Genomic DNA, 25,343 nt, shown 5'->3' with positions numbered 1-25,343 from the left:
GATTTTTTAGCAATCGCGTTTGGTTCCAACACAACTATCTAACCACTTTCTATTGTCCCTTTTTCCTTTTTTCCCACATCCGATCTAGGGCTAGGGGGGAGGGGGGTCAATTGTACTTGCTTCTATTCATCTTTTGTTCTAAAACGTTAAGGACGTAGTTGAAATCGTGGGTTTTAGCGCGCAAAAAGGGGAGGTGTCCCAACAACTTATGGCCAGGATTGTAGGTTTACACTAGAGGAAATCGTTCCGGATTCGTGATGAATCCGGAACGTTTTAGTGCCGGATTGATTTTGCCGTTTACACAAAAATGGACGAATCCGAAATAAAAACTCCCCGGTTTGGTCGTGACTCCGGAGATTTTGAATCCAGAATTTAAAGTGGGAACTTTGAATCCGAAAACTTTTGAATCTCGAGAGTTTTGTCGTGTAAACGATTTTCTCTCGAATCCGGATATTTTTTCGCCTGTGATCTTTTGAGTTTATGGCGGATTACATGATCCAGTCGTAGTCGAGTCGTAGTCACATTGATGGCCATTTGATGGCGGTCGCTGGGTGATTACCTTGTGCTGTTTCAGGTGTAGGTAATCACTTTTATAATGGGTAATGCCATACTCCTCAGAAATCCAATTTATACTTTACTGCGCAGATGACGACGATGGCACGATCAAAAACCTCGACGGTTCTAGATATTAAGTAAAGACCAGAATAAATACCTAGAGGGACCTGACATGATGGATAACAGTACCGTAGTCAGCGAGTTGAAAGAAAGCTTCAGACTGTCTCAACCTACCCCTAGCCTTATTTTCGGAGGCATTTTGTTACTCGTCGTCGAGGCAACAAACTGCTTGTTAACCATTCCATCATGAATGTTCCCGGAGTTATCGTCGTGTATAAACGGTTAAGAATCCGAATATCCTTTCACTGTAGACCTCTACTAATCCGAATACTCTAAAATTGATGAATCCAGGAACTTTTACGAATCCGAAAAAACTCCTTTAGTGTAAACCTAGTCCTAGATCGACCACTGTAATGTTTACATGATTTGTCTACCAGTGATATGATCTGCAAATTTCAGGTAATTGATCAAACAACCAAAGTAGAAAAGATGGATTTTTTTCCCCCAGTATGATTGAAACTTAAACGCAATTTCTTCCTCGGCTAATTCTACTCAAGAAATTCCAGGTTTTCTAGCTGAGTTTGAGCATATTGTGTTGGTACAAATTTTCTACACAGCTAGAAGAGCTGAGATGCCGTCACGCAGTTAGTAGTTTATAGAAATTATGGTATTTCCACTTGACTTTATTTGTCATTTTCTCTTGTTTGTCAGTCAATGATTCAATTGCCATAAACCATAGAGGACTGGTTAAGTGTATCTCTAAAACTGCCACTGTATTGTAAGCTATCAGTGAAATCTATAAAACAAACAAGTGTTAAAATCATTTCCCGGAGTATTGTAGTAACGTTCTTTATCAGGGATGTCGTGGGTGTTGCAATGCAAATGAAAAAACATATATATATTTATACTAACTTAAACAAAAACAAAAAACCATTTTCCATTATTTTGTCCACACAACTTTTCAAAAATTGCTTTCATCGGATTGCTGGAAACGAATATTTTACTGGAGAGTGGCTCTCCGCGTCACGCAATTGTTTACATCCCAACGGCGGATTTTGGGCAAAATCTACGAGAAACACAGGCCAAGGCGGGCGACTTGAAACCATTTGCCCAGAGATATTTTTTGATATCCTAACAGGTGGGTGTATATTTAACCCGTAGAAAGTGTTTTTATGGTATTTAAAGTTATAGCCCATAGAAAAATATGGCGATGTTTTTATGCAATAATTCTCCTGCGGCATACTGTAAAATTTTGCGTGTCAGTTTTATCTCTTTTCGGGCCCAAAACTAACTTTGATTTATTTTATTTTTCGCTCAGACACACTACGAAGACCTGAACTGAATATAAAATCTATTGAAAGATTCTCAAGTAGCTGTTCTGCGGAGCGCGAAGCAATCAAATATTCGGAAAATTTAGCAAAACCGGAAGTAGATTTTGAGTCCAGTCGGGTCGAAATCGTTTTTGGCGTATTTCTACCAAAGAAAGCTGTATTAGCAGAAACTAACTATGGTCCGTTTCCATTCTTACTAGGACCTATCTATGGACAAAATACAAGCGAAATCAATTTTTCGACTTGTGCCATTGATAGGCGATTTAGGTCCATTTTTATAGGCATTCACTCTTAACATTACATTATTAGATAGAATAACCTTACTCGTGACTCAATTTACCTTTACTAATTGCTTGTGTATGATATACAACACACTCACTTGTAGCATTGTATGACTGTTACTTGCATTAATTGCAGACCATTGATTCTTTGATAAATGAAACTCTAACAGCAAATTTGTAAGATAAGAAAGGACACACCTTCAGCACTTTCCACATAGTGTTGAGTACCGTGAAAATTTCCTTTGGCTGAAGAAGACCAAACACAGCTCCTGCACGACTTAGAGGAGGAGGCAGCCAACTTGCCTAAGATAATGAATCAAAATTACCAACACGATCTATGACACTACTTGAGTTCTGCCTTATCACCATGACACTCGCATTTTACTTCTCGATCCACGAGGTATTAAAGAGGACTTCAGCAAAAGCCAATTTTAAACGAAGTATTGTTTAATTTCAAAACAGTGTCGTTAGGGGTACTTTGGCAAGAAATGCTACTTCTTAAGTTCTGGTGGCAGGAAGAAAAAACAAGGTTCTTGGTTTCCTGTCTCGGTTTGACTGAGGTAAAGGCAAAAAGCGTGCAGCTTGGGTACGGTACAAGTAATGAATTAAACACACCTTTGTCATAATATCAGTAATAAAACACGTGACTTTAAAATTGAGCGTTGATTGGTCAACTGATGAACCTCTGTACACCTCCCAGTATGACATGATGGTGGCTAACAGACTGGACACTAAAGGACTGCACTTGGACAGCGAGGACACACCTAGAAAAACGACGATCAACATGACTTCAAATTACTACATTCGCTACACACTGCACATTCCTTTTTATCTCCCAATAAAGAATTTTGTGGCATAATCATTCCTCAGTGTGACCCAGGTCTGTGTTAAGTGATGCTTTCACTGTGCTGAAGTAAAGACTATGTATGTGTGTATGTTGTATTCTCGGCTGTGATACTTGAATATCACGCTGTGTCTTCTCTCTAACCAAGGCCACGTTGGTCAAAGCACGGTTAAACTAGTCAAAGATAAGAATTAATTCCGACTTAGGTATTCCTAACTTTTCTATTTATATCTCCTTTCTTCCAGTTTTGACTTCGACTAATCCCAAACTTCAAAAAGCATGTACAGTGAAAACCATTTGACTCATACACGGACAGCTCGTTGTGGAATGCTGCGTACCACACCACCACATCTTCCTCATACTATTTTAAGATTACATTACAGTGAATATCATGTGTATTGTTTATCAGTGCAACAGCAGTGTAATAAAACTTCTGCCAGTGAAAACTAACGACCACCTACCTCTAGCGACAATGCTCACAAGCGCCCATAATATGGGATTGTCATCAAAAGTTTTCTTTATCCGCAAATCGCTGGAAGAAAGCAAGGCAGCAATAGTTTAGACATAAACATTGAAATGTTGCTTCAAACAATGCTTGTCTTCTTAAATTGTAACTGCTCCCTTCATGAAGCAGAGCATGATGTGATAATGATGGAGTGAATCACAGTGTCTCTTCAACCAGTCCTCCTGTTACTCTAGGTCAATCGATACTGGCCCTCAAGGTACACATAGATTTTTATGCAATAAAGCAGTTTTAGACTGTCCGCTCTCAGGTTCATATATATATAAGTCCACCCTTCGCCAACAAGATCTACTAGTCTACCAGTCGTCCAATATTTACCTAAGCCCTCTTTACAGACACTTGTTACAGCACTTGACAAGAAAGACTAAAAGTATTATTAACCGACGTTTCGATGCATCAAGCATCATTCTCAAGACTGAGGTCGTTAATGTTAATGTCAAAGTTGTTATTTACGAGTTGAGTTTGAGAAGGATTGCAATCCACTGCGCGTGAATTATGTAAATGTAACAAACATCATTAGCATTAACGATCTCAGTCTTGAGAATGATGCTTGATGCATCGAAACGTCGGTTAGTAGTATTTCTAACCTTTCTTGATTAGATATTTTACAGCCGATAGACTGGGAGAACAAATTAATGTGCGTGATGATCTTCAAACCTACCGTTCTATTGTAAACTTGAGGCTTTCGTCATCTGGCCAGTCAAAGGTGATGGGAACAACATCAGGGCAAACCAGCTCCATTAACAGCAGTGACAAAGAGTCCACGTATTTATGATGAAGAGTTAAGTTACCCTGATCTGCATCCTCCTGGTCACACGTGCATAGGATAAACACAATATCCACAAGCATCTGGCTTGTATGCTGCCATACCTGAGACTAAAATAAAGGGGAAAAAAAAGGCAAAGTCTGCATACGAGCCAAGTGGCCCATCCCATCAGGCCGGAGCTCATCCCAGTTTCTGTAGCATGAAGCGACTGGGAATATTTAGACTACTCTCCCCTGGATGGGATGCTAGGGTTACCACCACCATTAAATTCACCAGCACTAATACCATGAGGCCCCCGCACCTCCCTCACCATTATCCTTTGTAGATACACAGTCAGTGTTGTTTCATAGACTTGACTGTTTACTGCTCTGCTATTGTCTGGCACTTCCGTTATTATTTGATTAAAACATAACGAATCACCAGACTACTTAGCTTTGTTGCTACTCAACAAAGTACTTGCACAAAATGCGCAAAAAATGCGCAAAAACACAACCGTGATACCTAGAGAATAAATGTCAGTACTCCTGTTCCCCCTTTCCTTGTTGGCGAAAAAATGGTAAATGCAAACTTGTGTCAGATGAAAGTGTTTTGTCAACACTGCACAGGGGTGGGACAGGGCAAAATGCGTATAAAATGAAGTTTTCCAACCCTTCTGACCAAGGTTGTAGAAACAAACAAACAAACAAAACAGAACGACAGAAAACACAACACGTTCATAGCAAGGTAAAGCAATTACCTTTGTTTTGTCAGCTGTTTTTGTTCTGTTGTTTTTGTCAATATCGCCAACAATTCCACTGAAGAATACGGATGATGGAGTAAGAGGTAGATGAGAAGAGATGTGCGGATTTCTGTTGCGCTCTAACAAAGAAACTTTGATCTTTGTCAAGTCTTTTTCTGACTCAGTTGGTTCAGCTGAAATAATAATACAAATAAAAGTTACCTCCATAAAAGGTAGGTCTTCCCCAACCAAACATTCAACAAAACAAACAAATAAACATTTTGCGCAAATTTCTTCTACATCCATTTATGTCAATAATAATATTATTCAATCTAAGCGCTATCTTGTGATGCTTGAATTTGTACGTACTTGTTCTTATTTAGACGGAAAATAAAAGTAAACTTATAAACTGAATGCACCATGAAACCCTTTGAGTGCCAAATAGTGTTAGACATTTCCTCGACGAAGGCTACAAGAACATTGCATTGTTTGACCTCTTTTTTTTCCAGCTTGCCTCGTGCAGAGCGACATAACGAAAAAACGAGGGCAAATTAAGAAGGTAAAACTCGAGAGGGGGATGGGTTTTTCTTGACTGGATACGGTCTCATGTCGCTCCTTTCACTGCCATTTGAGCAGTGCCTATTAAAACAGGCTTTTGAGCTTCATCTTACCTGGCAAAACCCCACCAAACAAACAAACATGCTCCTATGGAAAAAAAAAAATTACAGTTACAAAATACTTTAACGAGTTGTCACATGACACGCTGATACATGAAGGTTTACTCTTGAATAATAAACATTGACACGGAGAATTGAAATGCATTTTCACACGAAACCCTTCGTGTACAGCTTAATTACAGTGACTCCAATTTCATTTAAAAATCAAATCAATTCGGTTGATTAAGGATGATATTGCTTTGTTACCTTTTGCAATGTGCCTTCCACTAGAAGCCTCAATAAATACAATCGACATCTATCATCTTTGGAGAGTAGAAGAAACATCTTCCTACAGAGTTTGATGGATTTTACTGTTTCTGCGACACAAGCAAAAGACACACCTTAAGCACTGTTAATCACAATTAAATTTGTCTGAAAAGAATGCAGGAGACTATTACAATGAAGGAGGTGATTCCAAAGAAAACATCATGGCATCACTATCTGTCAAACTGCGTTTATTGCCTAGGCGCTGCATAACTGAGTAAACAAGTCACTCCTGGCAAATCCAAAGATAGGAAATGTTAGAATCCATCATACTCGTAGCAAATGAATGTTTTCAGTTATTTACTACACAGTTCATTGTCAAACGCCATATCTATAGCTCTTTCCTTAGAACCTCTTATTTGTCGAGAGATTCGTACATTAGTAGAGTCACGACCCTCTACAAACAGTTGAAATAGTTGGCATGTAAATTTAGCTGCGATATTATCGTTGTATTACAGTTGTATGATTTTGAGCCCAGAGAATGATCAAAGCGTAAATTACAAACTGTGTGAATATGAAATCAAGGCAAGTTCCCTTCTTTCTGTAATAGCCTGTTGAAAATGCGCAATTTTGCAAAATTCCATCGGCCATCTTGGATGATTGGGCGGTATTTCGAACTTTCCGTAAATTCCACCAAAATGTGAACTTGCCGGACCTTTTAAATATATTTCTGAAAAGTTTACTTAAAGGGTCTTTTTGACACAATAAAAGGAAATTTGAATTTTCCGTCCTGTCGTCGGACTCTCCATATTTAGAGGCCGTGGCTCTTATTAATGTTTGGGCGAACGGGAAAAGGAACGACCCTTTCGATAAACTAAAAAGCACTTGGATCGGACAGCCAACACTTTTTAGCCAAACATACAACTCTCGTACCTGTTATTTTTCCATCTTGTTTTTCCATGTTGTGCAGTAACTTGTAGAATAAACCAACACAGTTACTGCACATCTTCATCATGTTAGACACTTTATCAGGAAGAGTTTTGTCCAGCGACAGAAGAAGGGCAAGAGATTTTAAGGACACTTGTAGGTTTGGATGAATGAGTAAATTAGCAAACACACTGTGATGTCTCTGAAGTGATGCTGATAGCTTTGACCTATAATGTCATGGGAAAATGGTTAATAAACCTGCTTCCTGAACACTTCAGCATCAGTAATTGAAATAATTACTTTAGAACCGATAGTATGATTCCTCAGTCCAGAAATGAATAAAAACAAGCGGTGTGCAGACGTCGCAAATTTAAAAAGCTGTTTTTGACCTCCAAGTATGGATTAATAGAAACACAAAAGCTCTACATGGTGGCTTAATTTTCTGTGACCGTTACTTCATACCTTGACAGAAGTTGACTTCCGTTCTCAGTGGAAATCATTTGGTGAAAATTACTCATTAAATGCAATAACTGCAAAAAAACAACACAAAAAACAAAAAAAGAAAACAAATCAAAATAGAAAGAACACAAAAATCATATCTTCGGCTGCAGCTATAAATTGCGAGTGTTAAGTGAGACTCACATGAACTACTGTCAATTCATATCCACTCCTGTTCATGTCAATATGCATATTTTCGGTGCACTATTATTTATTCTGGAATGATCCAGCCAGCAGCAAAGAACATGCAAAAAACATGTAACAGGCAATGCTTTTTCCCTTTCTCAACGATCGATCCTAACAGGAAACCAAAGACTGTTACTTGAAATGCCAAACATGTCCCACTACTGCAAACTAGTTAAACCCCAGGCCTTGGCAAAGACTCTTTGCAACTGTTCCATATGACAAAGACAACTTCTACCAGCTGTGCAATGTATGTATCCACGTGTAAATTAACCTTTAATGAGAACAATTTCTCAGAAGGACTGTCTAAAGTCATGCAGCCAAATAATACCTTTTATTATTCTTGCACTGTGATTGACTACCCGAGCGGGCAAGATGGAGCTACAGTATCTTGCCCACTCGGGATTACCTGCCGTGTCCCACAAGAAAAATTTCCTTGAAAGCCATATAATAAATCCTTTATTGACCAAGCTTGTTCGGTCAAGATGGCTGGATATTGGCCTTGTTCTTTTTTTGCGTGTTTATGGACCTCGACTCCGTCTCGGTCCATAAACATGCAAAAAAGGAACTTGGCCAATATCAAGCCATCTTGACCTCTTGCTTGGTCAATAACCCAAATTTAATTTCGTAACAATCAAGAACACAACAAAGCTTAACGTGTTTGCAATACACTAACAGTACCTGATGTGAACTTGAAGCAGCACCTGGATATTTGACAGTTGACAAACAAGCTTTAACAACATCGTCTACCAGCTGTGCATAGTACAACTCCAGATCACCATGAAGCTGAGCAAACAGCTGAAGCTACAAACAAACAAACAAATTAAGTCAAATGTACATTCAATGTCTATAGGGAGAACTTGCAAAATACATGTGTGCACGTGCTGTTGACTGAATTGTGGTAAGTGAACATGCAACACATTTATTATGGCAAGAGTAACACTCAGTTTTACATGTCTGAAGATGGATTTGTACAAAGGGGGTCGTACAGGGGGGTTCCATGACACGGTTCACGAACGAAAAAAAATAGAGGATCACGGATCACGGATATAAAAATTTCGTTTTCCTGAATCACAGAAATAAGCAAGTAACATTCTCTTTTAATAACCTGTTCAATACACTAGAAAGAGTGTTTGAAGAAAGAAAAATCATGAAAGGCTAAGTCAAGGGTCCATACTGCAAATCGCATGTCTGTAAGTCACTCTCAATAGACGACTCTAACCATTTGGAGGATCTGGGTCTCAAAATCATGTAGAATTGAGTGGTGAAATCACGAATATTGGTGAATAATTCAAGTTCTTCACGGGTCACCCAAAACCTTCAAGTCACGGATCACGAAGAATAATTTCCTAAATTCACGTTTCACGGAAAATAAAATCAGCTAATCACGCATCACGAGAATACCCCATCTCAATCTGGTTGATTTAAAATCCCAGTTGTTTGCCACTCTGCTTCATAGATAAGCAACACTAAAAGAAACACACTTGACAGATTGTAATGTAGTAAACTTCTTTCACGGAATTCATCTCTGAAATAATAATTATTATGTCAACAAAGCAAGAAACTTTGTTCAGTAATATCTTACAGACTGTGCAGATCTGCTATTCATCAGGACTAAATTCAGAATTCTGGCAGCTGAAGTTCGTCCACTATGAATGGCAATGATGACCAATATTTGAAAAATATTTGAAACCCTGTGAACAAATAAGAACAAACTCAAAGATCAATGCAAAATTGTCAGCAATATCTTAAGCTACAGTTGTACATGTAACATTGTTTTACCATCTTGCTAAAAATGGTTTTTGACATTTTTACCTTGTATTAGCTCTCCTACACACATGCACAGGTAGTGTTCATTTATGTGTCATAGCATCTGTTTGTGCCATAAAACTGAATTTCTATTTACAGTATTGTAGTGACTCATTACACTGTAGCCTGATTCTCATATCATCAGAGGTATTTTGGTCTTAGTCTCTCACCATGTAGTAAGACCCCGGGGAAGGGGGAACTCCCTTATATAGGTATGTGCGGCCCCAAAGGGTTGGGTTTTTCAGCCATTTTGGTCATAAATAGGGTATCGATTTTGGCCATTTTGGTAATAAAATAGGGTATGGTTTTAGCACTCTTGTTTTGAACTGGGTATGTTTCTTAGAAGAAGCTACTTTTTCATCATTATCAATAAGACCATCAACCAAAGCCCTTCATGACTTAAGTTTAGGACAACTGTGTCAGCTGCAACGGTCATAAATAGGCTATTGAATTTGTGGTCAGGTCGTAACTAGGGCGGCAAAAAATGCAGATGTTGGTCATAATTATATGTAGGGTAAGGGTTTTGGGAAGTGGGCTGCACACCCCCACCAAACTTTTCTGGAGGTACCTCCCCCCCCCTCCCCAGGAGTAAGACCAAGCAAACTTCAGATTGTCTCAGACTCTGGCTAAACAGACTGGTGCTTAGCAATGGTTTCTGTGGCTTTTATGAGGCAAGTCTAGGAGTATTGATACAGTCCTTAATCCTCAAAAGCCTTCATGGTTGTAGCTGCCAAGCATCATGGACTTATTTCTCACTCTGTACTTGGCTTTTGCACCTTACCTTGTGGGGTGGGCACAGTCCTCCCTCTCCCCCTCCCCTTACCTTGAGGGCACAGTCCCACCTCTCCCCCTCCCCTTCCCAACCAGGAATAAGATTGCTGTCCAAAAAATAATACTCTTGAGTGGAGAGGCAGCCTCTTTAATTTTTGTTGACTTTTTTTTTTATGAAATAGCTTTTCTTAAGGGTGAGGGGTGGGGTGGGGGGAGGGGGGGGGGGGAGAAGAATCAAGAATAAGGGTTTGAGTTGTAAGCAATGCACAATGTACGCAAGCAGATCTTACTTGTTGCCACATGAAGCCAATAGTGCCTTGCACAAGTATTTTGAATGACAAGCCATTTCCGTGAGAAATTCACTCTCTGTCCTTCTGGTGTCCAGTGATGCCATGGAAGTGTTTTTGTAGAAAAGGTTGTGCCTCTGAAGAGCAACTTCTTCAAGTCTGTTCAACAGCAATCCCTAAAATAGCAACATTAAACACAAATTGAAAAGTTGTATCTTTTTTAATGATTACTGTACACGTATGTAGCTAATTTCAGTATCAAGGAGAAGTGTGCAATGTAAATCCTGAAGATTTAAATCCAAATTAGCTTATTCAAGTTTTTCTATAAATAAATCAAGCAAATTATTTTATGAAATTAAAACTCACCATAATAAAAGTGAATATTTTTTGTAACTCAGCTTGGGTCACATCAACATGCATTAAACCTGAAGTCACAACATAACAGACAGAGAACGATTTTTGAAGAACACACAGTCATTTTTAATTTTGTTACCTACTGTAGTAAGAAAATGTTTGACAATGGTGCCTTTTGTAACACCCTAGGCCAACTTACAGGAACACTTAAGTTTTAAATAAATGGCAAGGTGCACTTGCCAGGCCTGTTTGGGTGTTTGGAAAGGACTAGAGCATCACTTTTGAATATATATAATTCAAGAAGCCAAAAATAGAGGTCTGGAACAAGCCTAAAGAGCTACTACTGCAAGAAACGTACCAAACTTAAAAATACAAGTACACAGTTTACATCATTAGGTGTGTTACAAGTTAACACAAGGAAGTAAGCAAATTACCCCTATCCTCAGGTGTCTGGCAGTTTTCAAGTAAAAGCTGGAAAACTTCAAGAGCTCCTTCTCCTGTGTTTTTGATCACATTGACAAGTAACGACACCAGGCTTTGGAATGAAATGTAAATTAACATATTTATCAGTGGGCTAATAAAATTAACTTTAGTTACAAGTAGTTTACTCATTTGCCGAAAACAACACAAGTCTTAAACTATAACAAGAATAGATATCCACGCAGATACCTAAATTGACAACAACAAAAAATACAGTCAGGTGTTAAGATTTATGAATTTAAATAATTATAAATAAAACAATTTCATTTCATCTTATTATTAAAGAAAGGTGGAATATCTATTGAGATCATGATTACATGTACCTTGTTTTCCTTTCTCCTCTCTTCTTAGACTGTTCTAACAATTGAACAAGAACTTCAGGAGTCACTAAAAATGTAACAAGATAAACAGAATTAACCCCTGGGACATTGTAATTAATACCCTTAATTTATTTTCATCTACAAGTAGTTTTGCCTTTTCAACTAAACTACAACAAACATGGCCACCCCAACCACAGGTACATGTACATTATGTTGTCAATTCTCTAACTACATATAATACAATACAATACAATACAATACAATACAATACAATACAATACAATACAATACAATACAATACAATACAATACAATACAATACAATACAATTTAATTTAATAATGTAATAATGAGACATGTGCAGACATAGACTTAACTAACTTACAAACATCAATGAACTCTGTTATAGTCCCCTTCAGTAAGTTGGGTGACAAGGTAGCAATGTGAAGAAGAAAAGGAAGAGTGGAAAGCTGTTCCTCTCTTTCAGGATCTGTCTTGCTCGATTTTGTTGTACTTTCCTAGACCATAAAACAACAGACCTGAATTAGTGACTATATCACTATGTACAACACAGCAACTCCCATACAACATACACTACACATAATACATTACTAACAGTGTCAATTAAACACCTACATGAAACAAAGCCAATAGATTGCTCTTGATCTCTTGAGAATGTTGAAGAGAAAGATATGTGAGGACCTGCACCACAGTAGGAGTCATTACAGAGGCATCTCCAGCACTTCCCCCAGAGCAGTGACTTGCAGTGTATTCTTTTAATGCTGTAGACAGCAACTTGGGAATAAAAACCTGATGGAAATGAGACCTGAAAGAGTAGTTTGTAAATTGTATTTAAATAAGCAACATTGCCAGTTGTTTCATTGATGATTGTAATCATGGTGATCAGGCTTACATGTAAGAATTTCAGTGACAAGTAATAGTAATTGGACCGACTAGAGTGCAATTCAGGGAGTAAACACGCAAATAATTTCAAAATCGAACGAGGGTGAAACGCAAGGCCGATTTGAAATTATGAGCATGATTACTCCCTGAATTGTACAACGCAAGATCCAATTACTAATGAATCGTATCTATAACAAATCTCGGAATAACAAATGTCTTTTGAGAACTTCTTTTGAGCGAAAATGTCCACAGCACTTTTCACAAGTTTTGAAAACTGTAGGAAACACTGCAAAGGAAGCCATTAAAGCTCGCATAATTGATGTGCAAATCACATGGGTATCCAATTACAGGTATCTAACTACACAAAGTTCAAACTGGATACCTGTAATTGGACACCCACGTGATCGCACGGTGATATGGTGATAAATAGGCACGCAGAGAACCAATCATGATCAAGAATTTTGTTATAGATAGGATTATAATTATAATAATAATTAATAATTTAATTTTAAATAATCATAGTTTGACTTTCCCTGAAATGATTAAGTGCGCTTTACATCACTATATTATATTATAAACATAAAACAAGACACAAATTACCCAATGTGAGCTACAACCCAATCCAGATGAGGGGAACTGTTCACAGCTATTTGAAGCAAGCACTCCACACAAATATCAGCCTGGCCACGCCCAACTCTAACAACAAAAAAGAATTACAGTTAGATAAAGAACAGTATAAAGTAATAAAGTACATGTATAAAGTAATGACATTGCTTGGGCAATATATTAGGTTGGAATTTAGCATAATTTTACACTAACTAGTTACTGTTACACAGCCCAAAACCACAGGGGGTTGGGGTTAGAAGAGTTACTGTTAGAGTATTACTTTGCTGACGTACATGTACATTTTATGTCTGTGTGCTATGCATGCCATTTTCAATAACTGAATCTATATTTGATTGATGTACAAAATGTGCATTTAAAACTCCTCATTGTGGCATGGGTGGCCCAAGCTCAGTAAGTGACTGTTCTTTGATACATTTATTATGCAATAAACTTCATTTGCCTCAATCTAGGGCAAGTCTGTCATACAACAGAGCTGCAATTACACAATCATGTACGGTACTGTAAATCACATGCATACATTATATCAGGAGTTTCATTCAGAGCCGGGCACCACATAATTTGACCGGCTGTGAGGATGATTTTGTCTGGATGGTTTGACAATCTAGCGAAAAGTTTTTCTCATAAAGAAGTTCAGTTCAAATAGTTTTGCCTGCCTGTGAAAACCAGGTGCCCTCCTGCTGAAAGTGTGAATGAAACTCCTGTTATATAATTTGTATGACTGGATTTACATGCACATACATTCAAGTAAAAGCACAAAATTTATAAATATTGGTAAGTCACAAGAAATCAATCGGCTTACAATTTTGCACTACAGTGGACTGCAATATCCATTAATCTCTGAACAGCAGGAAATAACATCCACTTATGAAGACCCTCGCTAAGTGACATCGCAATATTGGAAGCTGTGATAAAGAGAACATATTTCCATGTAAAAACTGAAGTGAACTAAATTACAGTTGTACATGATCTTCAACAGAAGTGTACAGTCAAATTATTTTGGACTCAAGCCTCACCCAGACTATTGTTAAATGTTTTATTACAACTGAATAATTTTAAATAATATTTGTCTCATGGTTAAATGGAAGAGTTACAATGTATGCAATTGGCCTTGATTTGTATTTGGTACAGATAGTACAGTGATACTTGTTATTTTGTAGTAGTTTCAAACAAAGAATTTAAAATAGAAATTGTATGTTTAGCAAGATACCTGAGGACATTACATTCAATGACTACACACTTGACATGCTATGCTTGTCAGAGTTTTTTAGCGCACCTCTTCTTCCATTATTTTTTGTAACAACTTGTCCAAGAAGATTTAAAGACCACTGCAAAGTAACACAATAGTTTTGTACACTTAAATAAATGTTAACTTACAGTATAAATATTTAAACAGGGTTAGTCAATCCCAATTAAGTAATTAAAAATTTCAATAATACTATAGCAGTTTCTAAGACAGAAGTATTAAGACTCCAAAACTTCTTTTTTGACTCTTGCAGGTTTCTATCTATATACGGGCATTCTAAATGTACATCAAACTGTGCAGGAGGATTGAGGAATAACTCAACTTTGTACAGGACATTTACAGTAGATTTCCAGACTGTACCAGCAGTGTATCATTCTAGTAATCCTGATTGACTTCTTTTTATTAATAATATTTTATCAGAAATATCCACAGAGAGCCGAGAAATAACACTTAGTACATACAATGTATGCAATGACAACATATCCATAATAACATGTAAATAGTACCTGGCAAATAAGTGGAGCCCAAGCAGTGGGGTTATTGTCAACAAATCTGCAAACAACTTCACTGACATTCTGCAAAGCTGACATCAGCTCTGGATCAAGAGCATCAGGATAGCAGCCTGTGTTTCCTGTCAAAACAATAATACAATAAATTACATGTACATAAACATATAACATATTTTTTTCGGCAGATAAAATGTTGGGTAAAACTGTTTCCTCTTTCTTTTGGGCCAGTTGCAAGCCACAATCACACAATAATAGTCTTCCTGTTGTAAATAATTTTATGTCACAAAATCTGTGGTGAGGTTTCACAGCAAAATCAGCTTGAAAATTAAACCTTTGGTCCCTTGGAGAAGTGCAGTATCTCATGACAAATTGATATTAATAATTATCATCATGTAAATGAAACAAGCTTTAAGAATTTAGAACTGGATCGCGTCAATGAAAATGTTCCTGAAATCAAGTCAATTCATTTTATAAAGTAAATGTATCAGCGCAGAAAAATTCAAAAAGAAAAAACGAAACAAACAAACAAATGAAAACAACAATAACATCAACAAAAACAGAAATGTCAATAATTTGAATGTAGATTCTTTGAGAGGTGTCTGTGTTGGAATAGAAATAAAACTCACCAGATAATGCCTGTCTTTCAAACTCCACCACGTACTTCTGGACAGCTTCATGGAACACATCACACAGCTGTTCTAAGACAGCGTGTCTTGCACACGGAAGAGAATGCAACAACACAATTGCACATTGCGTCTTCTCCACATTGGATAAGATTTGGCCTGATTCGTCCTTGCCACTCAAAAATGACTGCAATCGTAGCTTTAAATTCTGGTTTTTAGATAAATGTAAGGCGAAAAATTAGAAAAACAAACCAGGACTATCCAACATCTCAGCGGTGTTGAATTAAGCTCAAATAGGAGCTCGACTGCCCTAACAAGATTGTCTGAGTGTGCGTCTCTTTATACTCCGGGGTAACGAATTCAATACGGAAAAATCAACAACTAAGGAGAAAAAAACATCAAGAACAGTTTGAAACAGCTGTAACTACAAACAGATTCAAAAAAAGTGTTTGTTGCACCTTCGAATCTTCCGCAACCTTGTCCGCCATCTTGCATCTTCTACTAGTCCCAGTCTTTTCCTTTTATGAAATGTTACCGCAACCGCATGGCAACAACGGGCTCATCTTTCATCAGCTGAACTCCACGCCAGCGGGTTCGCCAGCGCTGCAAACAAGACTTGCTGCACTATCGAAACTGATCTAGAATGTAGTCTTTCAATACTATTTTTAACAACAAGATGCGATTCTCATAAGATGTGACTAAACCTACAGCTGTACCATGTTTCGTTCATCGCGAGTGCTTCAAATCACTGCATTACTTGCGTTGTCTATCGGTGCTGGGACTTTGCTTTTTCTCACAGCGCGATATTTGAAACGAAAACGCCGGGAACCATCAACTGGAAAGAGTTCTTCTTACAACGACCGTTCTTTGAGAAGAAACAGAACTGCTACTACAGGTAACAAATAAAACAGTAAACGGTTTAATTTATTATATTGATTCCTGAGAACATCTTTGTCTGGTTTGGACCTGTCGAAAGCCGCGCTGTGGTGGAGCTTGATTTGACAGAACAGCCAAATCGAAACGTGAATTATTCAGTCTTGGTTTAAATTAATTATCTTTTATAATTTAAGCTTACGCATTAAATCAACTAATCATATTTTCATTAAAAGTACCTCGCATTTGGTAGTCAAATGTATTTACACGTAGATACATGTATTTACTGACAAGATATTGACTCGTTGGACATGAGATCTTATTTGATGCATCACCAATATGGCGGGGAGATAAATTTTTAAATATTCTTGAGCTTGAAGTCTTTCATCTACGGTTGTGAAAATACCTATCTTTCTTTCTTTGAGAGAACCTTTGATTTACCTGATGAATTGATGTACAAGATTGGGGGCAACGTGTAAATTTCAGTTCAATATGCACGAGTTCACGTTGCGCAGGGAGCTGCATGTAACAGTGAAATATTCAATCAATAAACTTGATTGTTTACAACAACATTGCTGGTGGCATAATATATGTCAGGAACCTTAGCTGCCTGGCTTGACATATGTGCCAATGACTAACAACGCCAATGTATTCTTGGCTTTCAAATGTTTTAGACACTACAATTTAAGTGTAAAATAATAAATGAACAAAACCCTATTACATGTAGTTATAATTATCTAGTTTGTGAGCAAACTGTTTTCTCTGCATCTAAGTGAGCCAATTTGGAATGATATATAATGAAGAGACTGAACAACAGAACTTTCTGTATGCATGTAGGACTGAACCACCTGTATATCATTGACTGTCAGTCAGAGTGCACATGACTGTAATTCAAGTCCTGTGGCAATGCTGCCAGATACTGGTCACTGCACCTGATCAGCTCTTGAAGTCAGACTACTTGATCATGGGTCTGCATTAATTAAAACAGTGTAATCATGGATGTAGTACCATTCATACAGCTGTACAATCAGGTACTAACCTTACTTTATTGTTTTAACTGGTGACAGGTAGTTCAAGAGTTTCTGTCGGTGATTCGTCCAGGCCTGTCATCAAAGTTGCAAGTTTAGATCATGAGCTTGTGTTAAGACGCCATGCTGCAGGTCTTAAATCTCAACATGGCAACATGGATGACACCATTGTTGGGAATGGTAAATGTTTCATTATGTGTATGTCTGAATGTCATATAAGTCAGAACCCTACAGTGTTGAGTCAAAGCACATGTGGAAGATGGTCATGTGTTGGCCAACTCAGGAGAAACTCATTTATTTGCAATGATGAAAAATTCATCAACTACTTACATACATGTAGTATACCGGTACATGTACAGCTGTGGCTGCCTGTTGCTTTTTTTTTTTATTTCAGGTTCACCTGTTAATAATGATTTTGTAAAAATAAGGACAACTCCAAATAATTATTGTGTCTGGCTTTCCTTATAATCATAGTAGTTGTACATGTCATGTTAAAGTACTCATAGGGATTGAAATTTTTTTTGTTCTTTCTTTCTTTAATTAAATGCAATTATATGGAGATTTGACATTAGTGTTCATGTTAACTAAAGACACAAAATTTATTGTATATGTACAATTAATTGCCAGGTTCCTTTAGATTAAGGGGTGTTGGTTGCCATCCTAAAGCCAGTAGTGTACACCAGTGTAAACAATACCAACTCAAATTCCCATTAATAATTTAACAATATTGCTGGTACAACTTACATGTACATTTATTTAATGTTAGATGGAAGAATCTCTGAAGACAGTGCTGTTGACTTAGGAGATATAATTACAGACGAAGATGAAATTGTTGAAGAACTAATCAAGAGAGGTATGTGTATACCTACAGCATACCTGGTAATAGCTTCATCAAAAAGCTGGAGCATATGCACCATTTGTCCAAAATGATAAATCATGCATTTGCTGTTAGTAGAGTTTATACTATTTGATTGAGAAGGTTTGATCTCAAATGCTATCAAGAACATGCTTTGGCACTCTGGACTGCACATTATTCATATATGAAAAAAAAAAAATTAAGAGTGAACATGTATGAGTAATTTTTTTTTTACTGCGACTATCAGACTGAATGTTTTCACAGGTGTGGAAAGCTTTGAAATGGCATTAGAACATTGGTATGAAGCTGCAGAATACGTCATGGCCCGGAAAAGAGAAACTGTTTCTCTGGGAGAGGACTCATTTTTCAATTATGAAGCAGATGAAAAACTTAGTGCTCTGATCAGTGGCTCCAGAAAACTGCGTAAGGTGATTGAACATTATGAGCTGATGGAGACACCCCTGCCACGTACACCAAGTAACATGCTGACATGGATTGATGATGAGAGTTTGCAAGAGCAGTTACAGCTGGAAATGAGTAGAGACCAGGACTATGAGAACTCTTCTGATACAGAATCTTTTGTCTCTGCATCTGATAATGCACAATTGGAGGTACATCATAAATTTAATTTTCATACCTCTTTTCATACATCTTCATACATCTTCATACCCCCACAACTGTGATCTGTTGTTAGTAACTTTACATGCACATCTATGATCTTAATTAAAGTTATAAATTTTTTACATTGGCAGTATGATGATATAACAGAAGAGAGACTTGTCAGTGAATCCCAGCGACTAAAGGTGTTCAGAGAAGCTGTGCTCCATACTGCTGGCAGTCACAGGTGCAGTGAACAACACGGCTTGGGTTTTACTACTTGTTAATTTAAAGAAAAATCATCTTAAGTGTAATGGTTAAATTTGGTAATTATAGCAATACCTGCATTTGTATGAACCTTCAGAGGTACATATTTAAACCAAATTACTAAATTAAAATACTTTGTATTCCTCTCTGAGTAGTCACCTGGAGTTTTATGTGTCTGGCCTGCAGCATTACATTCGTCATGGAATTCTTTGCCGAAAGATGAGGTGAGGGAACCCTCTTTAATTTGGAAATTGCACATGATTTGGTTTTGACATGAACGGTGTACATGTATGCATAATTGTTTAATAAAGCTTTAAAGTCAATCGTTAAAGCGCAGTTAATGGAGCGTGACGCTATTTACGTACAGTCACTAGCTTACTGTTGTTAAACGTAACGCAATAGAACTGTTACGCGTTAGAACATTATAGAAGTCTTTCTTGTCTAGTTTAAACAATATTCACAATAGCCTTTCACGTATACATGTTGCAACAGCGTCCGGTTTAACTATATCGTGCTTTTTGTATGGCTAGTCTTTTAAATAGCCCCATTCTTGTTTCGTTCAAGGCCGCATGGACTCTGTACGTTTCATGGTACACGATTTTATATTGGTTTAAACCTAGACATCAGTCTACCTATAAAAGAGGCTTAGCTTGGACTTTAGCATCATTCGCTCGTTATATCACTACTGTAACTTTTAGTTAGCCCTCGAAATTGTAACTCCCACCCTTCCCTCCCTTTGGAGGTTTATTGTCGTTGTTCATTAATATAAATAATAAACTGGGGTTCACCTCTCGTGCCACGCTATCGGTTAAGTCTTGCAGCGACTTCCCCAAGCTTCGTTTTCGCTAATTTAGTGGCGCTATTTAACGCTCTTTTATGCCTCTTCTTGTCCGATCCAGCACGTGCCGGCGGAGTCGGCTCGTAGTGCTGGGGAGATAAGTAAGGCTTGAGAACTGTCTACACTCTAGCACGATGCTGACCGGAGGTCAGCTCGTAGTGCCGTTTAGAGTTACGCTACTAGGACGCGCAAGCTTTTGGCCTCGCCGACTTGTCCGATCCAGTGCAGAATTAACCGCTGGGGAGATAAGTTTGGCATTTGGTCACGCAATGGAAGTTCGTCTGTCACGCCGATTGCAGAGCGGTGTTCCCCCCTTTACGCCATAGAACGCGTGTTTATTGCTTGTGTTTGTCGGGATAATTAAAGTATTACTCCCTAGGAACTGCAACATTAACATGTATTTTGTTAATGTCACTGCTCACATTTTCTCATTGTATTTTTGTTTTTTCCCCTAAGGACGACTGAGGTGGGGTGTGAAAGTGACATGGAATTCCTTGCCAAAGTTCATTGTGTGCGGCAGGCATCAGAGGTTTGTAAACATACTTGCTTTTTTATTCATTTGTAGTGTGTTCCATTTATCAAGTGCTTTTGAAATGTGTTATTATGCTTGAAACGTTTCAAGTTCACCAATTGCTACATAGAACAGGGAGTTCTGAATTTATTGCCATACAAGCAGGGGTTTTGTTTATGATATTTTCCAGTACAGTTCTGACTCAACTTCATGTAACTTCACTAACCTTGTTATGCCATCATGGGTGACACAGACGACCTATACATGTATGTACATGCCTGTGATGAGTCATGTGTAGATAGTCAGCACATATGTACAAGTATGTGTACAGGAAAGAAAGTTTCTGTCAGTTCCTCATGTGTTTTGAATGCTATGAGACAACAAGTCAACAACAACAATCTTTAGAAGGGATTTTATAGCTGATAAAATGTAAATCAGATTTCTCAACTCTTATTATAGATGGTGTTTTCATTATCTGACACCCGTCAGTGGTTTATTGACAGTGGAAGGCAAGCTGTGTCTGCTGTCATTGAAAGTGCAGGCAAGGTACATGAAATCCTAGAAATAAAAAAGCTTCTTTCCTTAATAAAAGTGTTCACAGCTGTAATGAACAAATTAATATACATGTACATAAACTGTACCTCCTTTGTTGAGATTTGAGGCTGCTCTTCTCACATGTATAAATTAACATGTGTCTGCCTTGTTGTTGATAATGAATTTCGTCATAACATTGTCAAAGTATCGCCTTGTGGATTCGGAGACTACTTTGACAATGTTATGACAAAATTCATAGTCAATAATAGGACAGATACATAAAAAACTGATGCCAATTTGTTTTTTACGATAACAAATTGTCAAATTGTCTGCTCTCACTCATTGCTGCGTCACATAAATTATAAATTCATGTGTCTGTCCACACTTATTAACAATGAAAATTAGCCAATGAGTGTGTGAGAATTATTGCAGTTATTGTAGAATACCTAGTTGAATAGGCTCGATTTCCGCCGCTTTCTCGAGTCCGGTCTACGTTCCTCCCCGAGAAGAGACAGCTGGACGCGTGAGCGGCAAAGCATGTCTGTGACATAACTTCATAATGTTTTCTTGCGGCGCTTCAGGTGGCCGGAAATGTCATCTGATGACAATCATAGGCAGGCCCACATGACGCCTACGGCTCGTAAAATTTGTGGTGTTTTCGCCACTTCTTTTGACTTTGGCCCTCCAACCTATTTTGTTTCACATTATTGCTGCGGAAGGGCATTACATGCTGTGTTCTATAGAAGAGTAGTCTTTTTTTTTTTTAAGTATTGCAGAGCTGTTTGATTATGCTGTAGCAACTGTCATGTCAAAGATCACACATATTGGTGTGCATGGTGTTGACACCAGGTTTATGTTTTGCTAGCTCGGTTTACTTTGGCTCATTTAAAAATTTAATTTTGTCTGGCGTCTTCGCCAGAGACTGTTGTTTCTTCTCTTCAAGAAGACTAAGGTACACATCAATTTGACTGAGTTTTTTGTTTCTTGAAATCGATGTTTGCGTTTATCCCTCCCTTTGTTTACTTTGTTCGTTTTCTCATATTCTGGCACCACATGATTTAAATATAGATGCTAACGTATAAGTCTGTTGACTATTTTGCGTGTTGTATATGCCACTATGGTTTAGATCAGGCAAGATTTCATCAGTTGACGGTATTTGGTTAAATATCCCACTAATGCAATCGCACTTCATATCGCACAACTCCTTTGCTGCTGCGAGAAAGCTAATTTATGCAGCCTGCTCGATTCAGGCAGGCAGATTTCTTATTGGTTGAAATTAACAATGCCAAGTCCACGAGTCCAGCCTTAAGTTCGGGGGAGGAGCACGGGCTCTTTTCCCGAACAGCGGCTGGTAATCGAGCCTACTAGTTGAATGCTTCAATAGAAAACTTCCAACCATCCAATGTACTATTAATTAATGTTAGTAATATATTTCCATGTGGTCTGTATACAATGTATATATAGTTAGAAATATCATAATCAAGCAAAAACTAAGACCTTAATATGATCAGTGCTCATGTTTCATCATCAATTTCTGCAGGACCCATCAGATTTCCAAGCGGCATTTGATGAACTTGTAGACTACACATCATCAGCAGAGAACTGGAAGCAAATCAAAGATGAACTCACTGAAAGAGGGGTTAGGAGTAGCTTTGCTATATTGTTTCTTAACTTAGAAATATGTCATTGTAATTTTTTTGCAATGGAATGTAAGGCACAGGATCCAATAAATTATTTTTAAAAGTATAAGAGAATAACCTTGAACATATCCTCCATGCCCTGCCTTTGTGCTCAATCAATATCATTTTATATTTTTGTTATTGGGCAGCGTGGGTGGCTGGACCCAAAATCATAAGTGGGTTGAGTTTGTTTTCACTTGACAATCCTTCCCTGAGGATTTTTCCTTAAATTATCTGGTTTTTGTTCCTCTTCAAACCAACACATTCCAAATTCCTATTCATCCTGGAAACAGTGGATGTCCCTCAATTCCCTTCAAGTTATGGAAAGACTATTTTCTGGTACAACAAATGAAGTGATGCCCTACATGGCTGTTTTCTGTTGCCTTCAGGTGATCGACCTGTCTTTCTATGATGTATTGCTGGACTTTGTGTTGTTAGATGCATTTGATGACTTAGCCACCCCACCCTACTCAGTAGCCACTGCTGTTCAAAACAGGTGGCTGTCAGCACGCATCAAGGAGACTGTAAGTGACAGCCTGCTGCCTCTCATATTGTATGTCATTTGTGTTTCAGTGTTTGATAAGTTACATGTACATCTCTTTACGTCAAATCTAATTGTGCCATCAGGGATAAATGCTATAAAGTGATGCCCCAAGAGAAACTCTGTCATGACAAGCTAATGTTAAATTATCTGTAACATCTCTCTGTTATTTTGGGAACTCTCATTTTGGTTGATGTTGTCCTCACATGGAGGCTCCTTATTGTCTTTTGAAGTTTTAGAGTTTCTTTTAATTAGTATAAAATTAAAGCAGCATGGCTTTTCTGTTGTGATCTGTGGTATACGGTACAGTACTTGTATATGTACTTTATGTTATTGTAATGCTGTGTTATTGTCTATAGGCTCTCACCACAGCTATCTGGGGAGTCCTAAAGGCCAAGTCCTCTTATCTTCAGGTTTGCACTTTAATAATACAGTAACAATCATAAACCACTACTTGTTTGTTGTTTTCATGATAAATATTTCCTGCTCACTAAACTTTCTGCATCTTTCCCTACAAAGAGCCTGCTGACAGGCTAGACCTTTCAGTGCACTGTTAGGGACATTTACATTGTAGATCTGGTAGCTTCCTGTTTGTTTATTTATTTACAGTGTTCCCAATTAGAACAACTGGGCTAAATACATTTCATACCTAAATAAAGTTATGTATTGATTGTTATTATTTTTATCTCGTACCATATTTAAATTCTATCCTATTTTTAAATTATGTGGAGCAACAACCAGGTTGACTTGCTGGGGCTTTTTCTACACTAAGTGCATATTGCACGTTTCACATGTGTTATAAGTTTATATAAACTTATAATGTAGTAATGTAAAGGTGTGTTTCACGGTGCAGGACCCGTACGGTTTCATGGCACATTTCTATGTAGTGGCACAGTACGTGTCGCCAGTTCTTGCTTGGGGCTTCTTAGGATCAGATGAAAATTTGAAAGAAGTCTGTGAATATTTCAAGGTATGTACAGTGCATAATCGTACGTATATTATAGTTAAGTTGTACTTTATTTGTCGTTGCTGATTACGTGGTGTATTTAGTTTGCTTCATGTATGTCACACTCCAGTGGATTGTCATTCAACAAAAAAGGCTTGAAATGAGAGAAGTAAACGACAAAGGAACTCCTCTCATTTTTCTATTTCCCGTTTGTCTGTTCTCTCGTCTTTTATTGTAATTATGTGATGCTAATGTGTTAGTGAAACGTGTTCATTGAGACTGCGTTGCACGAGTTTTATCTGTGAGCAAACTCAAAATTGCTTTGGCATTCATTTTTAAAGTGCTTGCAGCAGCTTTCCCATACATGTAGCCCTCAACGAGTTTGTTTGTTTTTTTTCTTTTTCATTAGAGTCACATCCTGGGTTTCATCAGAGACATCTTTGACTTCAACACCTCAGATTATTCATCGGTTGAAAGCTTGTGTGACTCGATTGTCAGATTAGCAAAAGGAAGGAGCGAACAGCTGTTAAGAAGCCATGGTTATGAAGCAGACATCGTGCAAACTGCATCTTCCTTTGATGAGACGCTGAATTTTACGAGCCAAGAACTGCAGCAAGTTGGACAGTCGTAAAGAGGGACACCGTGAATTATTCTTCTTCAATTTTTATTGTATATAAAACCAGTGGACATCAGGCCATTATTTACCGTTATCATGTATATATTTGTAATTACCAGTAGAGCCGGAATGCGCTAGCTTTAAGCACTTGTGACAGAATCACAGTTAAATGTTACTTCAACACAGCGAGATAATTTATATTTAGTGTTACAGAGTTCACGGGTTGTTTAATGATTATCAAATCCTCAGTTATATTTTTTGGTCGTCTTTTGGCTGTTTTGCGAGGCAAAAGCCAAGTTAGTGATAAATTTAAAAACGTAAACGAGCATTTTTTATTTTAGGGAATTAAAAGTGCGTTTAGATGTAACTGTTCCCCTACTCTTTGTTTTAGTTCAATGCTCTTCAACGAAGTTTTGAAACATAAAAGTGACTTTGTGCCTTTAAGCGTATTTTGACTACACTTTGTGGGATTTCCACCACACTTGTTCTGTATTAAAGAAGTCCAGAAAACTTAACGATTGTTTTA

At 37.7% G+C, this 25,343-nt stretch overlaps 2 protein-coding genes across 3 annotated transcripts in view; one reads left to right on the top strand and one right to left on the bottom strand.

Moving 5' to 3' along the window:
- The window catches only part of LOC110062456 (integrator complex subunit 5-like), an 18,398-nt gene extending 2,337 nt beyond the window's left edge, over positions 1–16,061 (bottom strand). The window contains exons 1-23 of one of the 2 annotated variants that reach the window (XM_020769378.2): positions 15,990–16,061; positions 15,535–15,739; positions 14,906–15,030; positions 14,430–14,481; positions 13,956–14,058; positions 13,130–13,225; positions 12,263–12,452; positions 12,012–12,144; positions 11,631–11,694; positions 11,262–11,362; positions 10,840–10,898; positions 10,477–10,649; positions 9,192–9,300; positions 8,288–8,410; positions 7,388–7,455; positions 6,932–7,152; positions 6,002–6,111; positions 5,750–5,783; positions 5,097–5,272; positions 4,256–4,470; positions 3,533–3,603; positions 2,843–2,991; positions 2,426–2,530 (exon numbers count right to left, since the gene is read on the bottom strand). In XM_020769378.2, the coding sequence (XP_020625037.1) occupies positions 2,426–2,530; positions 2,843–2,991; positions 3,533–3,603; positions 4,256–4,470; positions 5,097–5,272; positions 5,750–5,783; positions 6,002–6,111; positions 6,932–7,152; positions 7,388–7,455; positions 8,288–8,410; positions 9,192–9,300; positions 10,477–10,649; positions 10,840–10,898; positions 11,262–11,362; positions 11,631–11,694; positions 12,012–12,144; positions 12,263–12,452; positions 13,130–13,225; positions 13,956–14,058; positions 14,430–14,481; positions 14,906–15,030; positions 15,535–15,739; positions 15,990–16,019 (2,712 nt within the window). In that variant the 5' untranslated portion in view covers positions 16,020–16,061. Of the gene's footprint in view, positions 1–2,425; positions 2,531–2,842; positions 2,992–3,532; positions 3,604–4,255; positions 4,471–5,096; positions 5,273–5,749; positions 5,784–6,001; positions 6,112–6,931; positions 7,153–7,387; positions 7,456–8,287; positions 8,411–9,191; positions 9,301–10,476; positions 10,650–10,839; positions 10,899–11,261; positions 11,363–11,630; positions 11,695–12,011; positions 12,145–12,262; positions 12,453–13,129; positions 13,226–13,955; positions 14,059–14,363; positions 14,482–14,905; positions 15,031–15,534; positions 15,740–15,989 lie in introns of those variants that run through there. The other variant, XM_020769379.2, reaches the window with a different exon arrangement.
- A 21-nt stretch (positions 16,062–16,082) lies between these two features.
- LOC110062457 (mitoguardin 1-like) lies at positions 16,083–25,332 on the top strand. Its single transcript, XM_020769380.2, has 13 exons — positions 16,083–16,426; positions 17,472–17,612; positions 18,199–18,285; positions 18,553–18,899; positions 19,041–19,132; positions 19,308–19,376; positions 20,447–20,519; positions 20,961–21,047; positions 22,576–22,674; positions 23,104–23,238; positions 23,615–23,668; positions 24,109–24,225; positions 24,611–25,332. The coding sequence occupies exons 1-13, from the start codon at positions 16,249–16,251 to the stop codon at positions 24,830–24,832; spliced, it is 1,701 nt and encodes a 566-aa protein (XP_020625039.2). The 5' UTR covers positions 16,083–16,248; the 3' UTR covers positions 24,833–25,332.
- Positions 25,333–25,343: the final 11 nt, after the last annotated feature.

The sequence above is a fragment of the Orbicella faveolata genome, unplaced genomic scaffold, assembly GCF_042242905.1.
Source record: "Orbicella faveolata isolate gen_17 unplaced genomic scaffold, um_ofav_v1 contig_37, whole genome shotgun sequence".
In the NCBI taxonomy this organism is placed as follows: Eukaryota; Metazoa; Cnidaria; class Anthozoa; order Scleractinia; family Merulinidae; genus Orbicella; species Orbicella faveolata.
The sequence above is the reverse complement of the archived record's forward strand: the minus strand, read 5'-3'. Positions and strand labels throughout refer to the sequence as shown.

Excerpts from the sequence above, each read along its gene's own strand:
- LOC110062457 (XM_020769380.2), top strand. The coding sequence starts at position 16,249 with ATGTTTCGTTCATCGCGAGTGCTTCAAATCACTGCATTACTTGCGTTG. Across the intron at positions 19,377-20,446 it reads ATTCTTTGCCGAAAGATGAG|GACGACTGAGGTGGGGTGTG; the intron begins GTGAGGGAACCC and ends TTTTCCCCTAAG. Across the intron at positions 23,239-23,614 it reads CAGCACGCATCAAGGAGACT|GCTCTCACCACAGCTATCTG; the intron begins GTAAGTGACAGC and ends TATTGTCTATAG.